At 41.9% G+C, this 21,170-nt stretch overlaps 1 protein-coding gene across 1 annotated transcript; it reads left to right on the forward strand.

Annotated features, from left to right (window-relative positions):
• The first annotated feature begins 748 nt into the window (after window positions 1-748).
• CREG2 (cellular repressor of E1A stimulated genes 2) lies at window positions 749-20,922 on the forward strand. Its single transcript, XM_058018963.1, has 4 exons — window positions 749-1,153; window positions 3,234-3,403; window positions 15,435-15,548; window positions 17,308-20,922. Exons 1-4 carry the CDS (start codon window positions 749-751, stop codon window positions 17,453-17,455), a joined length of 837 nt encoding a protein of 278 aa, XP_057874946.1. The 3' UTR covers window positions 17,456-20,922.
• Window positions 20,923-21,170: the final 248 nt, after the last annotated feature.

Below are 21,170 nucleotides of genomic sequence, written 5' to 3' on the forward strand. Positions count from 1 at the left end.
ACTGATTCTGAGAGATGCTACTGAACCCGTGTTCCTGAAATAATTTGCATTAATGCAATGGAAGTTTACAAGCATATGTTTTAAAGAATTACAGCTTTGCATTGCCATATTGATGAGGTCTACTGCCAAGAAAGGAACTGTATACACATGTGCCTTTATTAAATTGGGCTATTGATATAAACTCATATACATGCAAATCTTTAGCTAATTAAAACCTTGCCTGGAAGACGTTTAATAGCAGCTCCCTGGATTTGCATATCAAAACTGCATCCTCACAAGCACCAAACTAATGCTGCCTGCCACCCCGGCCTTGGGGTCTTGCTGTGACTTGACCCCAGTGCCCAAAGGAAGCTTTCCCTGCAACGGGAGGGTTCACACGGACACTCTCCCTCGTGGATAGTCTCCTCTTTAATAAACGGAGAGGTCGCACCGCCTCTGCCCGGACAACTCTATCTTCTTGGCTTTGTGGTGCGTGCAGAGAACTGAATACGTGAGATACCTGCTGGACCGTGCGCCTGAACCAGGGGCTCCAGCGGGCTCCCAGGAGCCCCGCAAGGGCCACAGGCAGGGTTACCCCGCAGGGAGCTCCGCGTGGGCTGGGACCCGGCAGGGGCTCCGGGCCGGGGGCAGGGCACCGAGGCGTGACGCGACTGCGGGGCCGTCGGGAGCGGGGCGGGGGCGCTGCGGGAGGCGGCGGCGGCCGCGGAAGGGCGCGGCGGGAGCGGCGCTGCGGGCGCTGCCGCAGAAGATGTCGGCGCGGCGGCCGTGGCCGTGCTGGCTGCTGCCGGCGCTGCTGTGCGGCGGCGCGGGGGGGTACGTGGTGGTCAGCTCGGTGTCGTGGCCGCTGCCCGAGGCGGGGGCGGCGGCGGACGAGCTGCACAGCTCCTCCACGGAGGAGGCGCTGCCCGCGCTGCTGGAGGAGGCGGGCGGCCTGTGGAAGCAGAGCTACCCGGCCTCGGCGTACCGCGAGGATGCGGCGCTGGGCCCGGGGCCGGCGGCGCGGCGGCCGGGGCAGGGGCAGGGCGCCGCCCCGTCCAGGATGTTCTCCTACCGGCGGGAGGGCGGCGCGGCGCCGGGCCGGGCCGGGACCGCCCGCTTCCTCGCCCGACACAACGCCTGGGGCTTCGTGGCGACGCGGGCCGCCCGAGGAAAGGTACGGAGCCCGCGGCGGCCGCGGCACCCGGTACCCGCCCCACCACGGAGCGGCGCAAACTGCGGAGGAGAGAGAAATCCTGCTCGGAGCTCAGGCAGGGAGGATGCACGCGAAAACCGCACCAGAGAGACACCTAAAATAGCAAAATGTCAAGGCCAGAAAGCAGAGTTGCATCGCAGGGTTTGGAAAGGGGCTGTTTCAGGAGGATGAGGAGGAGAAGGAGGAGAGCCTGCTGGGCTACCACAAAACCTGCCCGTCCGTCCAGCTATACCAGCTTAAGGGAGGATTTCTCTGTCAGGAACAATAAACAAAATAGCTGGGCTGCTATTGGGGTCATTCTTTTCTTCAGCTTTAAAATATTTCCTTTTTTTAAAGTGAAACGTTCGGATGAGACACAGCATCCAGTACCACTCAGACAAAAGGGGGGAAAAGAGAAATTAAAAAAAAAAAATTAAAAATACATTCTTAACTTTCTGTTGAAAGTATTCACAGATTAATTAGCTTGTGATTTTGAATTAAATTTAGAAGCACGTAAGTCTTCAGGAAGCTCGGCTGAGTTAGTGGCAGTTAATGTTATTGTGAAATACAAAGTAACAGATTGACAAAAAGATACTACTAAATTAATTTGTAGGCAGACAGAAAAGGCCTGTAATTCTACATCAGCTTTTGGAAATCCTATTAAACCATATGATCGTAACTCTTGGTTTATGCTCTCACCAGAAACCCTCAGTGGAATTATAGCCATAATATAGTCTGCAGTTATCTGCCTCCAGACAGAACACAGAAGTAATACAGAAAAATCTGATTCATAATAAAATTTGAAATTTGGAGGGTGGTGTTTGCTGCTTTGAATGCTGAACTATGCTGCCTGTGATCACAATTATTTTTGAGAATCCAGAGTAACATTAACCTTGCATGACAGACTGAATATTTTAAGCAATGGGAACACATCCTGCAATATTACTGAGAGCTTCTTTTTAAATCGTAACTCTTAATAATAAACAAGGATTTGTATTTTCTAAGTTATGTAATATCATTAAAGCATTATTTCTAAGGGAAGCCAACAAAGACCATTTATAAGCGCTATAAGCATTAAAATTTTAAAGGCATCTAAACATTAAAAATCAGAAAGCATGCTACCCAGGTAACAACATCATCCCGGATTTTCTTACTAACTATTCATATTTAATTTGATTTTGTTGTAAAAGATTTAATGTATTGACAGATAATTTTACTGTTTAACATTTAATAAACCATGATGAAAAAAATATCTGAACACATGAAAAAAGGAGCAATTAACTGAATATCTGTCATTGCTATTTATAATGGGATGAAAAGCATAGTAGGAGTATATGTCATTCTGAAGCATATTAATGAGTGTCACTACTGGGCAAGGACATTTTTGCATGCATTATAACCACTGTGTGTACATAGGGCAGTGTATGGGAGAAAATATTTTTGAAAACTTGGCTCCTTGGTATCCCTTCTCTGCCATGAGAGGAGGTTCTACTTAGGCTGGCTTGGTAGTTGAGACACACCCCCCCATCACGAACTTGATGTTCCTGCCCAGGAAGCTGAGCTGATGTCCAGTTTGACTCAAACACAACTCTAACTCAAATGCTTTCTTGTTTTTGCAAACGGATGCAATCACACTGCAAGTCAAAACTAAAAGAGGAGGCACTATTAGAGTAAAAAGCAGGCTAAATAAGGCTCTGTATCCTTTTGGGTTTAAGGAAAGATACCAGCAGTGGTTTAGAATAAACATTTCCTGGCATGAATGACAGCAAAAAAAGAAATTCATGCGCTTAAATATTTTTAATTTGGTAGTTCCTTTAAGCTTAGTGTAAGAGAAGATGTTCCTGACAGTGTCATGGACAGGACCAGAGAGAAGAAATAAAAGAGAGATCTGTTTTCATAGAAGCATGACAGATCTAAATTAGAAGAAATGCTCTCATGATGATAGCAGAAAGTGGGAGCAATGGGGCTGGCTGTCCTCTCTGCTAGAGCCCTTGAGGGAATCCCCCCCTTGAGAGCTGTCTATGTGCAAAGAGGTAACCAGCTGCTTATTTGGATTTTGCAGATCCAAGGTATGCCCTACGGGAACTGTTTACTTCTCAGCGATGGTCCCATCAATAACAGCACTGGAATCCCTTTCTTTTACGTGACACCAAAGGACAACACTGTGACAGACCTTCTGAAGAATCCCATGGCTTCTCTGACCCTTCCAGAGGCAGATGGAAATTTCTGCAGGTAAGTTTTATCTGCCTCCTACCACCTTCAGTGAGAACAGAGACCTCAGAGCAGAATGCTGGGTCCCCACCTTCAATGTCCTGCATTTATTTTTGACTCTCAGAATCAGCTACATTGGTTGGGGGTTTTTTGGATTTTTTTTCCCAGTAAATTCCCCTGGTAAAGCATAGTAGAGAAAAGCAGATGTGTCACTGAAGTATATTGTAGCATCAACAGCTGGAGTGGCTTTCAGCTTGAACATTAACATACCTAAATTTTAATCTCTTCTTGGACGTGCCTACGTAAAATCTAGGTGTTCAAGATCCTATAATAGTCTATAGTTATCTAGCCAATAAAATCCACAGAGTTTTAGAGGCTATCCAATTCACATCTTCCCTCTGCTGAAAACTCTGGTGGCCCTGTTAAATGCCTTGACAGGGCTCCAGCTCTCTGGGTTCTGTAAGAGGATCTCAGGCCTATGACATTCTGTCTGATTTCCACCCCTTCAGAGAATATGATGGAATGTGATATCTTTGCAACTTTTTTACACCTTGTATGTCACGAACAGTCAGTAAATGACCCCCCAAATAGAGAAATCCATGTCTGAGGTTTAGCAATCCACATCCAATCCCCAGTGCTTCTCTCCAGAGACAGCAGTGAGTTGACTTCTTCTTAATCATATCGTACAATCTTAGATGGCCTGTGACAGTGGTCACAGGGGTTTTCAGGTGAAGGTAAAGACAAGAATGTTGACTCCATATTCAGAAGGCTTGATTTATTATTTTATTATATATATATTACATTATAACTATACTAAAAAGAAAAAGAAGGAAAGATTTCCTCAGAAGCTAGCTAACCTAAGAATAGAAAAGAATGAATAACAAAGATCTGTGTCTTGGACAGAGAAAGAGACCCAGCTCTGCCATGAGTGGTCACTAAATCAAAACATCCACACAAGACCAATCACGGACCCACCTGTTGCATTCCACAGCAGCAGATAACCATTGTTTACATTTTGTCTCTGAGGCCTCTTAGCTTCTCAGAAGGAAAAATCCTAAAGAAAAGGATTTTCACAAATGATGTCTGTGACAATGGCCCTTACGGTTTCTTCCAACACAAGCCATTCTGTCATTCTAAGTCCAACCCCCTGCCACAGACAGGGACACTTTCCACTATGCCAGGTTGCTCAAAGCTGCATCCAGCCTGGCCTTGGGCACTTCCCAGGATGGAGCATCCACAGCTTCTCTGGACAACCTGCTCCAGGGTCCCATCACCCTCACAGCAAAGAATTATTTCCTATCATCTAACCAAAACCTACTCACTCTCTTTTAGTTCAAATCCATTATCCCTACATGCCCTTGTGAGAAGTCCCTCCCCAGCTTCCTTGCAGGCTCCCTTCAGGTACTGGAAGTTTGCTTATAAGGTCTCCCTGGAGCCTTCTCAAGGCTGAACAACCCAAAATGCTCAGCCTGTGTTTGTAGGAGAGGTGCTCCAACCCTATGATCATCTTCATGGCCTCCTCTGGACTTGCTCCAACAGCTCCATTCCGTTCTTTGCATATAATGAATAACTTCAGATCCCCAAAGCCTTACATGTGTAAAATATATCTATGTAACCTCAAAGATGACTCAATTTCCCCCTCCATTTTTGTCTCCTTGAAAAAGACATATCTCTACCATATGTTTGTTTACAGTCAATCATGTGGCAAACTTGGCTGGGTCAGCCTTGTGTGAAATGTTATTTACAAAGGCCTCTTTACGTGAGGAGGTACATGACACCGAAATTGTGTCAGACAGAACTCTGTTACCAAAGCAGGTCTTAGCTGACATTCCAAGCAGAGAACTGGTAAGAACAGACTCCTTCAGAAAGAAATGGCATTAACAGTTTTTATTCCACCTTAAGATCATCTTTGGGGAAGGAGAGGTTTTATCTTAAGACTAGATTTCCCCAGCTGAGGATTGCCTTGAGTATCATCCCACCTCTCAAGCCTGCTAGCTGAGAAGAACCCTGGGAAAAGCAGTGAATGGCAAATATAAAACATTACTGTTCCACTTATCTGTATTTGTGTTCAGAATATATTGTTTTCTAGAGAGTTATATGGTGGAAAAATGAAATGTTTCTTAGTCTGAAACAGTACAAGTAATTTCAGGCTGACATCCTGTTCACAAGGAATAGAAATCATGGCTTCCTCTTACAATGTCAAACACCTAACAGGAAACTGCTATCACCAACATTTGTTAAGGTAATTCAGTCTTGAATGCTTGAGGAGGTCAGTGAAGTAGTGAAGTTAACACTGGAATGATTCTGCTTATTGCTTAAATATTTTCATTAAATTTCATTTTTGATTAATAATTTAGAAAATAAACATATCCGTTCTTTCACTGCAGGCTTAATGGCACATTCCTGCTTTCTGAGCTTTTTCATTCAGTCTAATAGTTAACTTACTATCCAGACCAAGTGCTTAAAAATGTATTTTAAGTCCTATGTCCTACTACCTAATGCCCTATTTTCAGAGGCCCAAGACTCAGAGCAGCTTCCATTGATGATGTGTTAATGTTGAGCACTTCTGAAAACCACACACCCACTTAGGCACTTAAGTGTGGCCTTTGATCCCTAACTTTAAACAGCCACTCTTGAAAGTCTTTGCCTCTTATGGCTTAGCAACATCACTGTCCTATTTACCTGTTTGGGAAGTGCCAATTCACAACAAAAGAGAAATGCTGCATGATATTACAGAAATATGAAATCCGTATACACCGCAAACCTTTGAGGATATTTATTTGATGTCTTTTTATTACATCACTATTAATTTCCAAATCCCTACTCTTTTGATCAGTATCCCACATATTTGCTGCTGCTTGTTTTGCAGCCAGGGAACCCTGAATTCTGTCACCTGACTCTCCCGTCCCCTCTGCAGCCTGAGACTGGGCTCTCTGGTGAGAAGAGCTCTCTGGGCCAAGAAGCTAAACCTGGATTTCCAAAACAGCTTAGTCCAAACTAATTACCATTTGCCACATCCCTGCTCTCCCTCCCTACCACCAGTCATGTGCTACCCTGCCCCCCATCACTTCTGTGTTTGCCTCAGCCTGAGCTGAAACATAAATGTGAAGAAAATTATCCTGACAGCAAGAATAAGTTTTTCTGCTGATCCTTCTTCTTTTCATCCTGTGGCCAGTACTGCTCCTGGCCTTGGAATCCCATCCCCACCCTCCAGCTGACCATATGGTGGGCCTATTTTTGCTCAGCAACCCAGTGGAAACCTCTTGGTTTTTTTTTTTTTTTTTTTTTTTTTTTTTTTTTTTTTTTTTTTTTTCTGGATGAGATTTCTACTGTCTTAGTGACTTGAATCAGCTCTTCAAGAGCCAGAGAAGAACAAAGGAGAGGCGAAAGAAAAAGAGAAGGTGGTGGAAAATAGAATATTCGAATATTCTCACTTTAGCATGTAACCATACTCCAAAAATTGAGCTTACTACTGAATTGAGTACACAGGTTCAGAGTTTGATCACTGTTCCATGCATTATTTATTTTACCTTCAGTTTCTTTTTCATTATTTCTGAAGTTCTCATCTGGAACAGATGTTGGCTTGCATTAGTGCAAAGACAAGCAATACAGACAATGAAAAGCTGTGTCTTTACATGAGCTACAGTTTTTGGTTTTGGTGGTATGAAAATGTGAGCAAGCTTTGAGGCTGTCTCTCAGCAAGGAAGGGTATAGGCAATGGAGTTTACCTTTCTTCTCTCCCCTTCCCCTATAACCAGGGTCAGAAATTAATGTATATATTAAACTAGGAAACCATGAGTGATTTTTGCATTTGAAAGCAGCACCCTCTGAAATGGCAGCCCAGCACAGCACCCCACTGTTACCCCTCTCAAAGGGCCTCTGTGAGCAGTGTGACACTGAAGAAAACAGCAAGGTGTCCAGGCCCTACTGCCAGTGCTGGGGGTGGCCTGTCCCCAGCTTCAGTGTGCACTTGACCAGCTGAGATAGGCTGTGCCATGCAAACAGCACACAGCAGCCTCAGTGCAGAGCTTTATGTGATGGCTCAAGTTTGGTGCAGCAAAAGTCTTCTTTACTAGCACTGTATGAGAGGCAAGACCTTTCCCTCTGTGAGACCTCAGGTCCTGCTAGTATTAAAATGGTATCTGTGAGGTCTTCTTGGCAAAGGAAAGTGTCATTCTTGTCAGACATTCTCTTCAATTGCATCAATAATTGTTTTGGTTTCAAAATAATTATGTAAAATAGCTAAATGAGTAATATTCTATGTGAGAAAGTTCATGTCCTTGCATACTGGCAATGCATTTGTAGCTTGGTTTCACGTGGAACTTCATTAGAATTCCATTATTAATCTACTCTGAGTTGCAAGAATCAAAATAAATGTGAGAGCTGATGGGTGCCTGTAGCCAATGCTCCTGGGAGTATTTGGCACTCTCCTGAAAAATGCTCCTGACCTATTGCATGCAAAAGAAATCTCTGGCCTTTAGAAAGAAAACATAGCTGACATTTCAATGTCTTCGTGTACCTAATGAGTTTCAAGTGACTTGTGTACACCAATTTGATATTAAATTTATTTAGTAGCAAATTTCATTTGTTTTGTTTCAGAACCGACTCAAGTTCCAAACCCCGACAGTGAATATTTTCCCTTTCAAGGATGTGAGGAATACAGACTGGCCTTTATGGTGCTCCAGCCTCAATATTTAATCAGCTGGAGAGAAAATTTGAAAACCCTAAACTAATAAGAAAAATAACATTTAATATTGAAAGAAAGAGAGCTGCAATGCATCTGACTAGGCACTAATTGCAAGACATTTTAGTATTGCAGCTACAGTTTGGATTCCTCATCTCTGACCTAGAGATTACCATTTCCCAGAGGGAGATGGGCTGCCCCTCTCTGAGAAGGCTCTGATGGCCAGGATAGAGACAGCATTTGTTAGTAACTACACAGCATTTTATCTGAAGGCTGATAAATGGATAGTAGAGGCAAGAAAAATTAAATGGTTCAGGGCTATAAATAGACTGGTATGTCTATGCCACTGACAAGCTGAAAAGATTGAGTTCCATTCGTGCAGCTTTCAGAGGGAGCAAGACCAAGCCCGACATTAAAGCATAGAGCAGCTATTGTTCTAAACACATTTCACAACACACAGGCTGCTCAGAGGATTCCTCTTTCCAAGTAAGCTCCTCAGTCTGCCTCATTACAGCTGCAGCCTGGAAAACAGGCAATTAATTTTAAACGTGTGTCACCTCCTTGACATCAGGTTCAGCGCATTCACAGGGACACACTGCAGCTTTCTTAGAGAAGGAGTGGTTACATGGCTGCCATGAACTGGTTTTCATACAAGGGAAAAGCAGCGAGCTTTGGAGTCAGTCCACCTTTGGTTTTTTTCCTGCTATTAGTTCAGGATGGTGTTTCAAATCCACACTGCAGACCATGAGTGATTTTCATGAATTCACATTCCCCTCCTGATTTATGATCTCCATCAGAGCCGTTTTACCCACCATGCTCATCTGGTGCTGGAAGTAGCAGATTGACATGATCAGGCAGATGTCTTCAGTGGACGTAAGCTGACTCTGTAGGTTTCCTAAATGCTGCATGGAAAATGTTGGCAGGAAGTGCTGAGCCACCAAGCCATGGGAAGTAAAGAGGAATTTTGTGGGTCTGGGTTCCTGCTATGTGGTGGATCAGCAGCATGCAAAATATCCAGCTTCATTCCCTGGGCAATTCTGGGGCACAATAAAGCTGCCATGGGTGGAAGGCACAACCTTTGAGATATCATATGGCCACTCAACACTCAACTCCTGCTAGGTTTGTAGATCCTGTTGTTAATACGAGGATTAATATAACAAAGAAATCTGGTACTGTACCTTCACACAATGAGAAATTACGCATGCAGAAGACAAAGGCTGAATTCAGACATCCATTATTTTTTGAGATCCACCTCCTGATTCTGTGGCACAGATATATTTCTAGTTCTGGTATTTGTATTGGCCCTTTTTAGTCATATGCAAATAATTATGTCAGTAGTTGTTCCTAAAAATCTGTACTTAAAAAAATCTGTATTTCAAAAAAATTTAAAATGCATGTACCAAATTAGAAAGTCAAACATGAAACCTTCTATCATCATGACCCAATGCACACAATACAGCTCTAAATTACTGTTTTCCCGTATTCTTAAATAGCCAACTTCCTAAAATCCCTTTTCTAGTGAAATAGCGTTTCTCTGATTCTGTTTACAGAAATAGTTCATGCTGTGATTCTTTTTTTTTCTGCATGAATTGTCTATGGTTAAACTATATAAAAGCTTCCTGTCTGAAACACAGAGTTCAGCTGAAGAAATGCAGATGTTATTGTCAATGGAGAGAGGCAAACAGACTGGCTTCACATAACACATTGTAATTAAACCATTTTACAAAGGATTATCTTCTAGAAAGAATGAAATTATTTAAAACATATTAACTATTATTAACATTATCACATTAAATACATTAACATATTAAAACACATATACTAGGAGCACAGGCTCACTTAGATGAATAGAATAGCCACTACACCAATACACTTTAGCTCCCTGACTTGACTTCAGATTCAGAACAGAAGACTTCTTCCAAAAGCAAAGATGTTCTAACTAACTTTGCTGGCTCCCAAACAGGGCTGTTAGAGAAATTCTTGTGAAAATCAGAGCAGGGCAGATCTGCCTAGCCATATCCGGTTGAAGGCCAGCAACAGCTTTTCAGATTATGAAATTGCTTTCAGTGGAGATTTTGTTTGACGTTCATGCCATGCAGATTAGCAGCACCAATACATTCTTTCTGCTTCAGAGACTCTGGTAGTTAGTGGTGAACAGATGAAATGAATGAGAAGTGCAACTTACTTTTCAAAATTAATCACATTTATGAATCAAAACTATATGCACTTTACAGTAATTCTCTAAGGAATGAACATTCCCTCCCTTCCTTTTTGTAGATTTTAGGGGACAAAAATCCTATGATGCATTTTATATAGCAGAAAATAACTGCCTTTTCACCTTGTGCCCAGTTTGAGGCCATGTGAAGAGGAGCCCGGTGCAGGGTATGACAGAGTCACCTACCTTGCATCCATGGGAGGTGACAGGCATGAGCTGTGTCAGCAGCCAGTCCCCATCTCCTAATTACATAGGTTTTCATGACTGCTACCATTATAGGAGAGCTTAGAATGTGTGGAAGCAATCATTGCCTTTATGCCACTCATGAGCTGTGTGCTTTAAAGTAGGAAAAAAATGTAGGGAAATTGTTTCCTGGGGCTTTCTTCTTGGATTTCTGTCTCTTCTTTTCTGCAATAGGAGAAAGCTCTTTCTTTCCCAACTTCTTTTCTCTTCAACTCTGAAGAAGTAGAGGGATAAGAACAGTGATTTCTCACATGGCAGTGAGAAATGTGTTCAGGGGACATATGTGTATCCTCCCAGGGAGGATGGAAGGTCTTGTTTCACTGGGGAGTGGAGGAGAAGGATGTCAGCTCCTTTGTGGGAAAAGAAGTCTGGGAAAGAAGAAAAAGAGAAGGATTCCTCTGCATAGACCCCTGCTTCCACACCCATACTGGAACAGTACTTAACCCTCCTGCCTTTCTCCTGCCAGTTCTACTTCTTGGGAGTACCTGGCTTTCCTTCCTAAGTGCCTTCCAAACTCTTAATTTGCTTTTCCTGTTGATCTGTGGCAGATCAGTGCCACCTCACTAATGGATTGCAGAGGCTGAGAATGAAGATAATACTCAGGGATACTTTGGTCAGAAACCAGCAGACAGACCACCGTCAGTCAAAGCAGAGATCTCAGCTGTGAAAGGGAATCCTAACCAATTCCCAACATCATCATCTTATGGGCCAATATAACCACAGCAGCTTGAAGTATAAGTTCATAACACCTAGACTTGGATAGTTGCTGCATAAAAACCTTCTAATTAAACTCCAAGAGATGGCTAGTGCAGTAAACAATTTAATGAGTAGGTGGCACTCTTTACTCTGAGCCACTCTTGAACCAGGACCCAGAAACTGCGGAAGTGTTACACAGTAAAATAAGTGGGACACGGTCATTAGCAGTGTGCTCTGCAGCATTGCATTTCTGTTGGGAAATACTTTTTACTTGGATCCTGGCCTCTCCTTAAGCTCAGTAAAGCTGGCACCTTTGTAGGTGATATCTTCTCACACACTTGGAAGAAAACTGCCTGGACTGGGTCAAACTCTGCATACCTACTTTGCTCACTGTAAGCAGAGGAACAGCAACAATCAATTTTCTGTCTTCACAGATCAGATGAATAATTAAGATGATATCTCTTAATGCACTGTTTTCTCATAAAATGCATAAGCTGAATCTTCTTCCATTTTAATCTGGCCTTCCTAATTTTTTGCAACAAAACCTATGTATTTGAAATAAGCATGAAAAAAAAGAATGTGTTCTCTATTGCTTGGTTTTGTTTCACAGTTACCTGCTTTCTCTTTCCCTCAGTTCATATTTTACCATGGCATTCATGAAGTCCTCTCTATGGAGACAGAGGGCTTGATTCTGGTAAAGACAAACCACCTGAGAAACCACCTTGGGTTTCCTCAACAGAGCAACAGTGTCACCATCTCTACCCCTGACTCTGCCTCCCCCTCACACCCAGTCAGCAGCACACAAACGTTACATAAAGCTGCTCCTCTGCATCTACTTGTGCTGGTGCCAGCAAAGATGAGAGGAACTCAGGGACTGAGAGCTGAATATGTATTTATACAGAGGCAAGAAATGTCTATTAAATGCATGATTTGACCTCTAGAAATGAAAATGAGGAATGTTTAAGTAAATTATTTATTATCTTTAGTAAAAATATGACATAAATCCCTGACTATATCACCTTGCTCCAAGGAAGCAAATCCTGCATTTGTATTAGTTGTGCTGGCAACAACACTGAAAACTGAAGACCCATTCACAACATTTAGAAATGGTAGCTGTAAGTTTAGTGGGTTTTAATGGTTTAAGAAGTATAAAAGTAATCAAACATCATTAGGGAAATACTATGCCAAAAAAAGAAATGTAGAAGCAGATTCACTTCAGAATATGAAGGGTTTCTTTGAAAAAGAAAATATTAATGCTAATGTCAGATTAGAATACAAGGTTCCAAGATTTCCTGAAACAAAAAACCTATGATAAGAGGCAGAACTGAAGGCAAAATCAAGAAAGCAATAACAGTGTGCTGAACTCAGATGTATCATTGCCCTGTTCAGCTCTTCCAAAACTTCACCTAACACAATCTCAACAAATAATTTGTTTGAGTCTTTTCCCAGGAAAACAAACTGACCCTCCAGAATATTATTCCAATATGCAGAATTCAGATTGAATAATTTTTACTGAGAAGATAGTATTATGTGTGTCAATTAGTGTAGCACCTTCATGAGAATGTACAGAAAACTGTTAACAAGAAGAAACCAGGGTGGAAAAAATCAAAACATAAAAAACCTATTCAAGCTATGGATGCACAGTGTGTAGGCTTTGTTGCCAGCCAAATATGTGGAGAGCAGGTTTTCATGTCAATTGTGGAAGAGTCACATCAGACACTACTCCTATTAGGCAAAACTTTCTCAGCAAAGGCAGGCAGGGTTCACTGCTTAACCACAGCTACATCAGCTCTATTGCCTACTCAAAATCAAATATTATGCTTTCAGAATAAACATGGACTTGCACAAAAACACCAAATAATTGTAATCTGAGTAGGTCAGATGAAAACTTCTCACTGCTCCTGATTACATCCAAAATCACCTCAATCTGCTCTGTGAAACACAGACATATTTTTATAACAATCTCTTTCAAAATCCCCTTTTTATGTAATTAACCACGTATTACCTAGGAGCTGTGTGCAAGAAGGACACTTGCAAATATTCCTGCTTTTCCTGGCTCTTCAGTTGTTCTATGATACTGTTTGGCTGTGGAGGAAATTATATCATATATTCAAATGCACAGTTGTTTTAAAGCAATTTTCTGAACTCAATTTCTGAATACAAAAACATATGCAGAGGGCTTTGGATACAGTATTAGGATTAAGCATAAAAGATAACAATAGATCAGGAGATTGCTTCAAATGGACTTGAACACTTCACCATCCAGGGCAAGAGCGTGAATGTGCACTGCCCTGGCTGCTGGACACAGACCCTCAGCTGACACCCTCTGCATGTAGGATTGGCTCCTTTCTCTTCAGCTGTATTCACTGTATTTGCCTTAATTTATTTGTGTTTTGGTGGGTGAGCATCTCACAGGGCCATGGATGATGGGCAGCCACACAACATCCAAAGCCCATACAAAAGAAACACCAGGAGCTACAGGTGTCCCTGGGGCATGGAGCTGTGCTCCTTAGGGAACCCCAGGAGCTACAGGTGTCCCTGGGGCATGGAGCTGTGCTCCTTAGGGAACCCCAAGAGTTATGGGTGTCCCTGGAGCTGTGTTCCTTAGGGAAAGAGCACTTTCAGGACACTGGAACCCAGACATGAAGTGACATCTTCAGCAGGCAGTAGGAGTCAGTGCTGAGGATCTAGGGTGTACCAAGGTGATCAGGTAGACAAGTTTGTACTCTGCATACACACTGATAGAAATAAACCCAAGTGCCTGGGCAGACAATGCAGATTTTTGAGTTCTCAGAACAGCACTTCTATAATTTAAAAGATTTTAGTACAGAAAATTAGACCATTATAAGTTGATGTGGACAGAAAGTTTGAGCGTGATCTTTGGCCTTGACCCTTCCTCCCATCAGTAAGCACAGGAGAGGAAAACAAGTGGAATTTGTCCAAAAGTTGTTAAACTGAAAATCCCCTTCAGACAACTGCTGCTCCAGACTGAACATGTCACTGAAATAGTGTCCCTGAGATGATGTGACTGCAAATGGCACTTTGGGGGTCAGGCTGCAGACAGTGGCAAGTGTTTATCGGACACAGTCAAGGATCAATCAGCCTCCTGTACTTCCTTACATATCTCTGCTCATGACCCTCTTTAGAAAAGCAGCTATTTTATCTAGTGAGCTACACAGTCTCTCATAACCATCTGTGGAGAATCTGCAGGTGTTAAATTAGCTGCAGGAGGATGCCCATATGTTTCCTGCATACACTAGACACACATTGAGAAATATAACCAAAAATGAAGCCATTGCAGACTGCACACACTTAAGGCTAAAGGGCTCAAGCCAAGATCTTTAAGTAAAAATGTACATGGATGAGATGTAATTTTCTGTGATTAAGACCCAGCAAAGAAGAAATGCAGCTTTCATTTCCTAATGTAGTTTCTTGGGCTGATATGGGAACATGGTTCCCTGAGACACTGAGCAGTCTCAAACTGCTGGCAACAGGACTTTGGGCTGCTCAGTATTTGCCAGGATCAAGCCTTTGCATTCATTTCATACACTATTGTTTTTTGCAATTGGTAGATTTAGTTATGATTTATATCCTTGTATTGTATATGTCAGAGTCAGCAATTGCATTGCAGTTACTAATGGGACTTATTTATCATTACTATATACAAAGAGTCAAAAAGTAGCAAATACCTTCCCTGGCTTGGTCTGAACACAATTGGAGAACTTTTCTATTTGGTATAAAACACTTGAAAAATGGGTAAAAAATGAACAAGGATTGATTTTCTAGGATAAGCACAATGAAAAGACCTTATGTTTTACATACAGATAGACATATTCATACTCTTTTCTGTAGGCATAGACACAGACTAACTATCTCACTACTTCTTCTCAGAATCCTGAATATAGGGCTGTACATCTGCCTGGGAATACTGCCATTTTCACATTTTTTTACAATCCAATATATACTAATCCAATTTTTGTGAGTATAAATTAAGATTAATCAATCTTAATCTGCTGTCTACAGCAGAGCTATGTGTCAGTTGAGTGTTCCTTCCAGACTTCCCCCCTCCACCAAACAGTATAGCTGGGAGTAGAGAATACCCTCCCTCAAGGCTTGACAAAGCTTTTTATATGTGAGCAAGAGTCCACACTTCTCCAAAAACCCTTAAGAAAGCAAGCAAGCTGTTACTCATGAGCAATTTTCTCTGTGCACAGAAAAAACGTGATTGATCCAGAGGATCCAAGGTGCGCCAGGCTGACTCTCACGGGACAGATGGTCATGGTGCCTCCAGAGGAAGTAGAATTTGCCAAGCAAGCAATGTTTTCCAGGTCTGTATCTAACATACGCATAGAAGAGAGCAACCCATGGGTTTGAGACAAATACACAAATGTGGCCTTTTGGTACAGAAAATCTGAGAAATAACAAGCCTGACCTTTGCTTTGGGGCCATGAATCATTTTGGCTTCTGCGTGGCTTGGAATGACAGACCTTTTAACTCTTGAGGAAATTAAATATGGAAATGCAATTAGTTAGAGTTGGACTCTGGTAAGGCACATGTCTTATAATCTGGGGATTATGAAGATATGTCACCTGGTTTCAAGGAGAGATTCCATAATTCCATGGTGTATTTGTTATCTTTAAAGATTCTACCCCACTTTATGACAGGTAGTGGACTCAGAGACAGAGCAGAGGTCTGCTGCCTTTGGGTTTACAAACATTTTCAGGGTGGAGCTTACCAGTTTAATTACATCTCCTAATGTCCCAACTGCTTCAAAGCCATAGTACTGACTGAACAGTCTCCTTTGAACAGATGCAAGCATAACCCAGATGTGTAGCACACACACAGGGTGTGCCCCCATGCCCTTCAGTGGGTTTCCAGAATTACAGCGTGAAAAGCCTAAACCTTACCTGGAGCACACACCTCCCACACAGGCTGCCAGGGATTGTCCTCCAGGTGCACCTTGCCTGGTCAATCAAATACTGCTGGGAAACTGGGATGAGCTTGGATCCAAAACAGCCCAGAGATGATATTCCTTCTGATCTACAGGATGGGGTCAGAGTGGGACTCTGTCAGTGTGTGCCACCAATAGCAAAAATGGGACCATGAACAGATGGAGCCACATTGACACCCAAGCCTTCTTTACAAACTTCACAGGAATTAGACTTCCATGTGATCCAGAGTCTACCAGCACCTCAGCAGAGGATGCTCTGCTGTCAGGGTGCAAGAGTCAGAATGATAAAGTGAGGGCTGTTGGGGCACATCCAGTGCCAGCAGCATCTGATGCCACTTACCAACCCCAGAATCATACGTGCTCAAAGGGACAACTCAGAAAATGGTAGGAAACACCATTTTCCCAAGGAGAGGGAAACCAAGAGGTTGCCAAACCAAGCACCTCTGCTGAAGGGTCCTCTGCGGGAGCAGAGGGCAGTGAGCCAACCCTGCCCAGATTTGCAGCACTTCCCACCCATGTTCCTGTGAACACTGACTTGAACTGTGGTATCCACTCTGTGCATCACTGCTGAGCTTCCCACAGCTACACCTGCTGGGGTTTGGGGAGCAGACATCTGCACCCAGTCAGGAAGAATCTGTGTGACCTAGCTGTAAGGGAGACCAGAGAAATGAGAGAAAAATACAGGATGAGAAGGCTGTCGGAGGTGACAGCTTGCAGAGACAATGCTCTGCCCAGTTTTATTAGCCTCCCTCTGTACCACAATTGCTACCAAAGATGTAGTATTTTCAGGATGCTCTTTCCTTTAAACAGATACAAGCACAACCCTGACATACATTCAAAGAGTCTTCCCTAACTATTTTTCACTTACTCAGAGACCAAACAACATCTATGTTTAGAGACAGAGTTCTGCAGTGGGGGAAGGTGGTGATGGCTGGCTGCCTGAGTGGCAGTTCTCCCCTGACTGGGGTGAGGAAGATCATAAAGCTTACAGCAAGGAAGGGCCAAAAAGATGAATGGTGGCTCTCATATCTCAGGTTTCACTCTAGCTGAGCACACCAGGCTGAAGATAAAAGCAGACTATGCATATGTTTCGGCACATCTTCTAATATTTTTTTTGCTTTTCTTTGTCCCTCCAGGCACCCAGTGGTAAGAAAGTGGCCTCGTAGCTATGAGTGGTTCTTCATGAAAATGAACATTGAACACATCTGGCTTCAAAGCTGGTATGGAGAAGTTTCTCCCATTGCAGTAGAAGAGTATTTAAAAGCAGTTCCAAATAAAGGATGATTGAATGGGCTTTGAGATAAAAATCTCCTGAGTTTCCTTTCCAAACACTTTTAAAATTTCATGGTAGATGGTTTCTTTACAGTGAAATTTTTCTTCTTCTCCCAAAAGGCTTTAAAATAGCCCTGTGTCACATGGAGTGGAGTGAAAATAAATCAACACAGACTTTCAAATTATAAAGGAGAGGTGGATATTAGCCCTACCCTGCAATGTACAGACTTGTCATTTCAAGCAGGCAATGCGTCATCTGAAATGCTGTTTTTAAAACGCTTTGTATCTGTTTGTTTTGACTTCTATTGCTGTGCACCCACAGGGAAACTACACTATGTGCTAAATATAATGTTCTGAATTGCAGAAAATGCAAATTGCCTACTCAGAACCCTCTATGCATTGTGGAGGTATTACTGTTGCTTGGTCTCTCTTGATTTGTAAGTACTATAAGAGAATTTAATAGCGGCAAATTTGGGTATTTAAGTTTAAAAACAAATTATTTGCTAAAGCTGTCCTCATTTGCTAACTTCTCTTTTCTATATGTGCTTTTCCCTAATTAGATAGTTTGGTGTTTCACTTGGAAATTGAGTGAAACTTCTCTCTTTAGCAGAAAAAATTGCAATCAGTTCAAAAAACACAGCTCCATATAACTTGTCTCTGACACAAAGCTGGTTAAACACATTAAAGGCCAAAATCAAATCAGCCCCACGAGGATTATCTCAATACAAGTATAAACATTCTCCTAAGAAGAATTTAAGTAAATGTTCTCAGCTAGCCTGTTCCTGTTGAGACAGGGAAAGTATTTTTAATAGCCTGTAGTCCCAATTCTTTTTTGCCTCCCTGCTCCAGCCACTGCTTTATTTTTAACTGGTTTGTGCAACTGATTTTTTGTAAGCCCTCACTAACTCACTGAGGGGTGGAGTCTGTTCCTTAATTCTGTTTCCTCACCAAGATTTAAAGGGCTGATTCACGCATTTATTTTTTAAAGAAGCCCAAAGTTGGTAGGTATTTCAGGTCATGAAAACTGCTTTTCTTGGTGTGGAAAGTGCAAACTTTGTTGCAAACACATTATGTGTGGGCTTCTCATGTGGTAATACTAAAAGAGTTCAAAGGTATTTTAATTACTGTCAGCTCTTTCTCTAGATGTCCTCCTGGTAAACTTATTCTGCAGTTCTTAAGGGTATCACAGAAAGAAAATTCCCATGGCTAACCAAGTCACCAGACAGTTTGAAAATTATGTGGCTGCTCTCCCTGTTACATTAGGAAGGAGACACATTGAGATGGGGTTTATGTGCCTGTGGGAAAGGTCTTCCAGCATCCTTGGGAGAGCACCTGAGCTCTGGTCATCCACCTGCACCACATCCGGGCTGGGGAGGAGCCTGGGTGAGTGCCCTGAGCTTGCACAGGTTAATCCCTGGGCAGAGCTCAGAGGCACCTACATGAGCTATGATCAGCTGGAAGCCAATTAAGTGTAGCTGAGCTTATTTTGGCTCGGGCATGGAGAGAGAGACAGCCATTCCCTGAAGAGCTGGGCACCGTGCTGGTGTAACTGCAAGGGGCCCCAGAGTGCCCAACTTAGCCCTAGGGTGAGTCCCAGCCCCCCAGGTATCACTACTATTCCTGATATTCTGTAAGAAGCCAAGGCAAATGAGGGGGGAAACCTTGTTTAGACACTCACTAAGCTTTTTTGTTCTTGTCTCATTGCCAGAGACTTTGTTAGCTGTGCAGATTTTTTGCCGAGGTAATTACACAAAAGGAGGAAGTGTCCTGCCTGAATCTATTTCCTTTTTTTTTTTTTTCTTGGCAGATGAGCTGCATTTTCACATTTGAGTTCGCCCCTTAATCTTGCATTGTGTAATACTGAAGCAAGATGGCCTGTTCTATACAGATTTATAGAATACCATCAAGTGAAAACCTCCTTGATTCCTATAATTTTGCCATGGAGATCTTTGTCCACTATGGATTTGATGACTTTGTCCATTAGGATTAATGGGATTTTAAAACTGTGTTCAACAGGAAGAATATCAGTCCTTGTAAGAGAATTTCAGAGGTGTAACATTCCTGTAAAAGTATAATTACATATTTCCTTATCCCAGTTCACCACTATTCCCAGAGAAACCTGAAACCCCCATTCTGCCCCCCACTCCTACATACACATAGATTAAGCAAATCCAGAGTACAATCTTAATGTTTAAACAAGCTGAAGAAGTGAGGAAGAATTTTAGAAGTGCTACTGTTACTATACTCTCAATTTCCCATTCACATCCCCTGGCAACAGTGACATGGTCCTATGTCCAATCCATTACCTTATTAACAAGCCTTGAAGCAGTAAGGGGTTGTGTCAAGAAGGTTAGAAGAGCTTTAATAGTTTAAGAAGTCAGTGTGTACTAAAAAAGGTTTTGAATTTACAACACACTACTTGTTATAGGCTGCCTCCCTGCACACACAGATTAATTGGAGTCCCTTCTGTATTGTAAAATGACACATTCATCAAGATGATTTTCTGTATGGACCTGCTGTGAGGCTCTTGACAGAACCTTAAAAATTGAAATGCTTGTGACATGTAATGTGACAAAAGGGGCCCATGAAGAAATACTGTCTTATATCACCTGTTCTCATTTCATGCTTCTTTAACCCAAGGAATAACTACCATGTGAGTCCTTGAAAGTCTGCAGAAATTCATAGAAATTCATCAAAAATACGACCTGCAGATTTTGAGTGGAATTTTACAGACCAAAAAAAAGGGAGGTGACAGTAGTTTGCTTGTTTGAGCTTTATATTATTATTTATAGGCTAGTTTTAACTTTTCTTCAAACAGACAAATGTCTCAAGTAATACTGGTCATCATGTGGTAAGTGGTGTTTATTGAAGCTTTTAACCCAGAGTTTTATCTCAAATACAACAATAAAAACTTCCTTAAGACTGTAGAGTCTGATTTTGCTTCAGTTCAATATCAAAAATCCCATTTATTTATTGAGCTTTAATTACTGGATCAAACAAGCATTTTTTAAAATCTTGATAAGCTCTTCTGTATTTATTAAGCATTTCAACTAGCTGATGTGTAATTTCCATGTGTTCTGTATTTTCCCTATTTCTGTAGCTTCACAAAAAAAAGGCTGTGCAACATGGTTAAAATTTTACCTGTGGTATTGGAATATTTAAAAGATGTATTTAGTAATTTCTGTATACTTGAAAAAAGAAAAATGATGTTGAAAAGTTGAGTTCTCACTTCTTGCTAATTTGGGCAAAAGAAATGCAGGTACAGGATTTAGGCACAGATATTTTGAACTGGTGTTCTTACTTAATCAAAGAATGTTGTTTCTGATGAAATTTTCATCACTTCAGTGGTTGAAATGCAACCTGACTCATTTCTGGATGTGTATTGCAATTTGCAATGTACTTTGATTTCTAAAAATATTGAAAGTTGTTAACAAAATGGCCATGAAGAAATATAAATAAAACAAATTTCAAAGCAGAAACTGTATAAGGATATTCTTCAGTGTAGCATTTGCCAGAGTAACCCACATTGTGCAAACAATCATTACAATTTCTGTCTGATCTGAACATCTGTTTTGGTTTTTTCTCCCTGTGTTTTCCTGGACCAAGTTAATTTCTCTCAAAATATTTGTGGGAACTGAGACTCCAATTTGCCTTTTCTCTAGGGAGAAAAGTCTAGTCAAGCACCTATCGTTCCTTCATCTTCTCATTTATTGTGTTCTTTGCTTTC

Source organism: Melospiza georgiana, chromosome 2, assembly GCF_028018845.1.
Source record: "Melospiza georgiana isolate bMelGeo1 chromosome 2, bMelGeo1.pri, whole genome shotgun sequence".
NCBI classification, from domain to species: Eukaryota; Metazoa; Chordata; class Aves; order Passeriformes; family Passerellidae; genus Melospiza; species Melospiza georgiana.

What these genes read in the sequence shown, in the direction of transcription:
- CREG2 (XM_058018963.1), top strand. Translation starts at nt 749, where the DNA reads ATGTCGGCGCGGCGGCCGTGGCCGTGCTGGCTGCTGCCGGCGCTGCTG. An exon ending in GCAGATGGAAATTTCTGCAG is followed by an intron (nt 3,404 to 15,434) that starts GTAAGTTTTATC and finishes CTCTGTGCACAG; the next exon opens with AAAAAACGTGATTGATCCAG. An exon ending in AAGCAAGCAATGTTTTCCAG is followed by an intron (nt 15,549 to 17,307) that starts GTCTGTATCTAA and finishes TTGTCCCTCCAG; the next exon opens with GCACCCAGTGGTAAGAAAGT.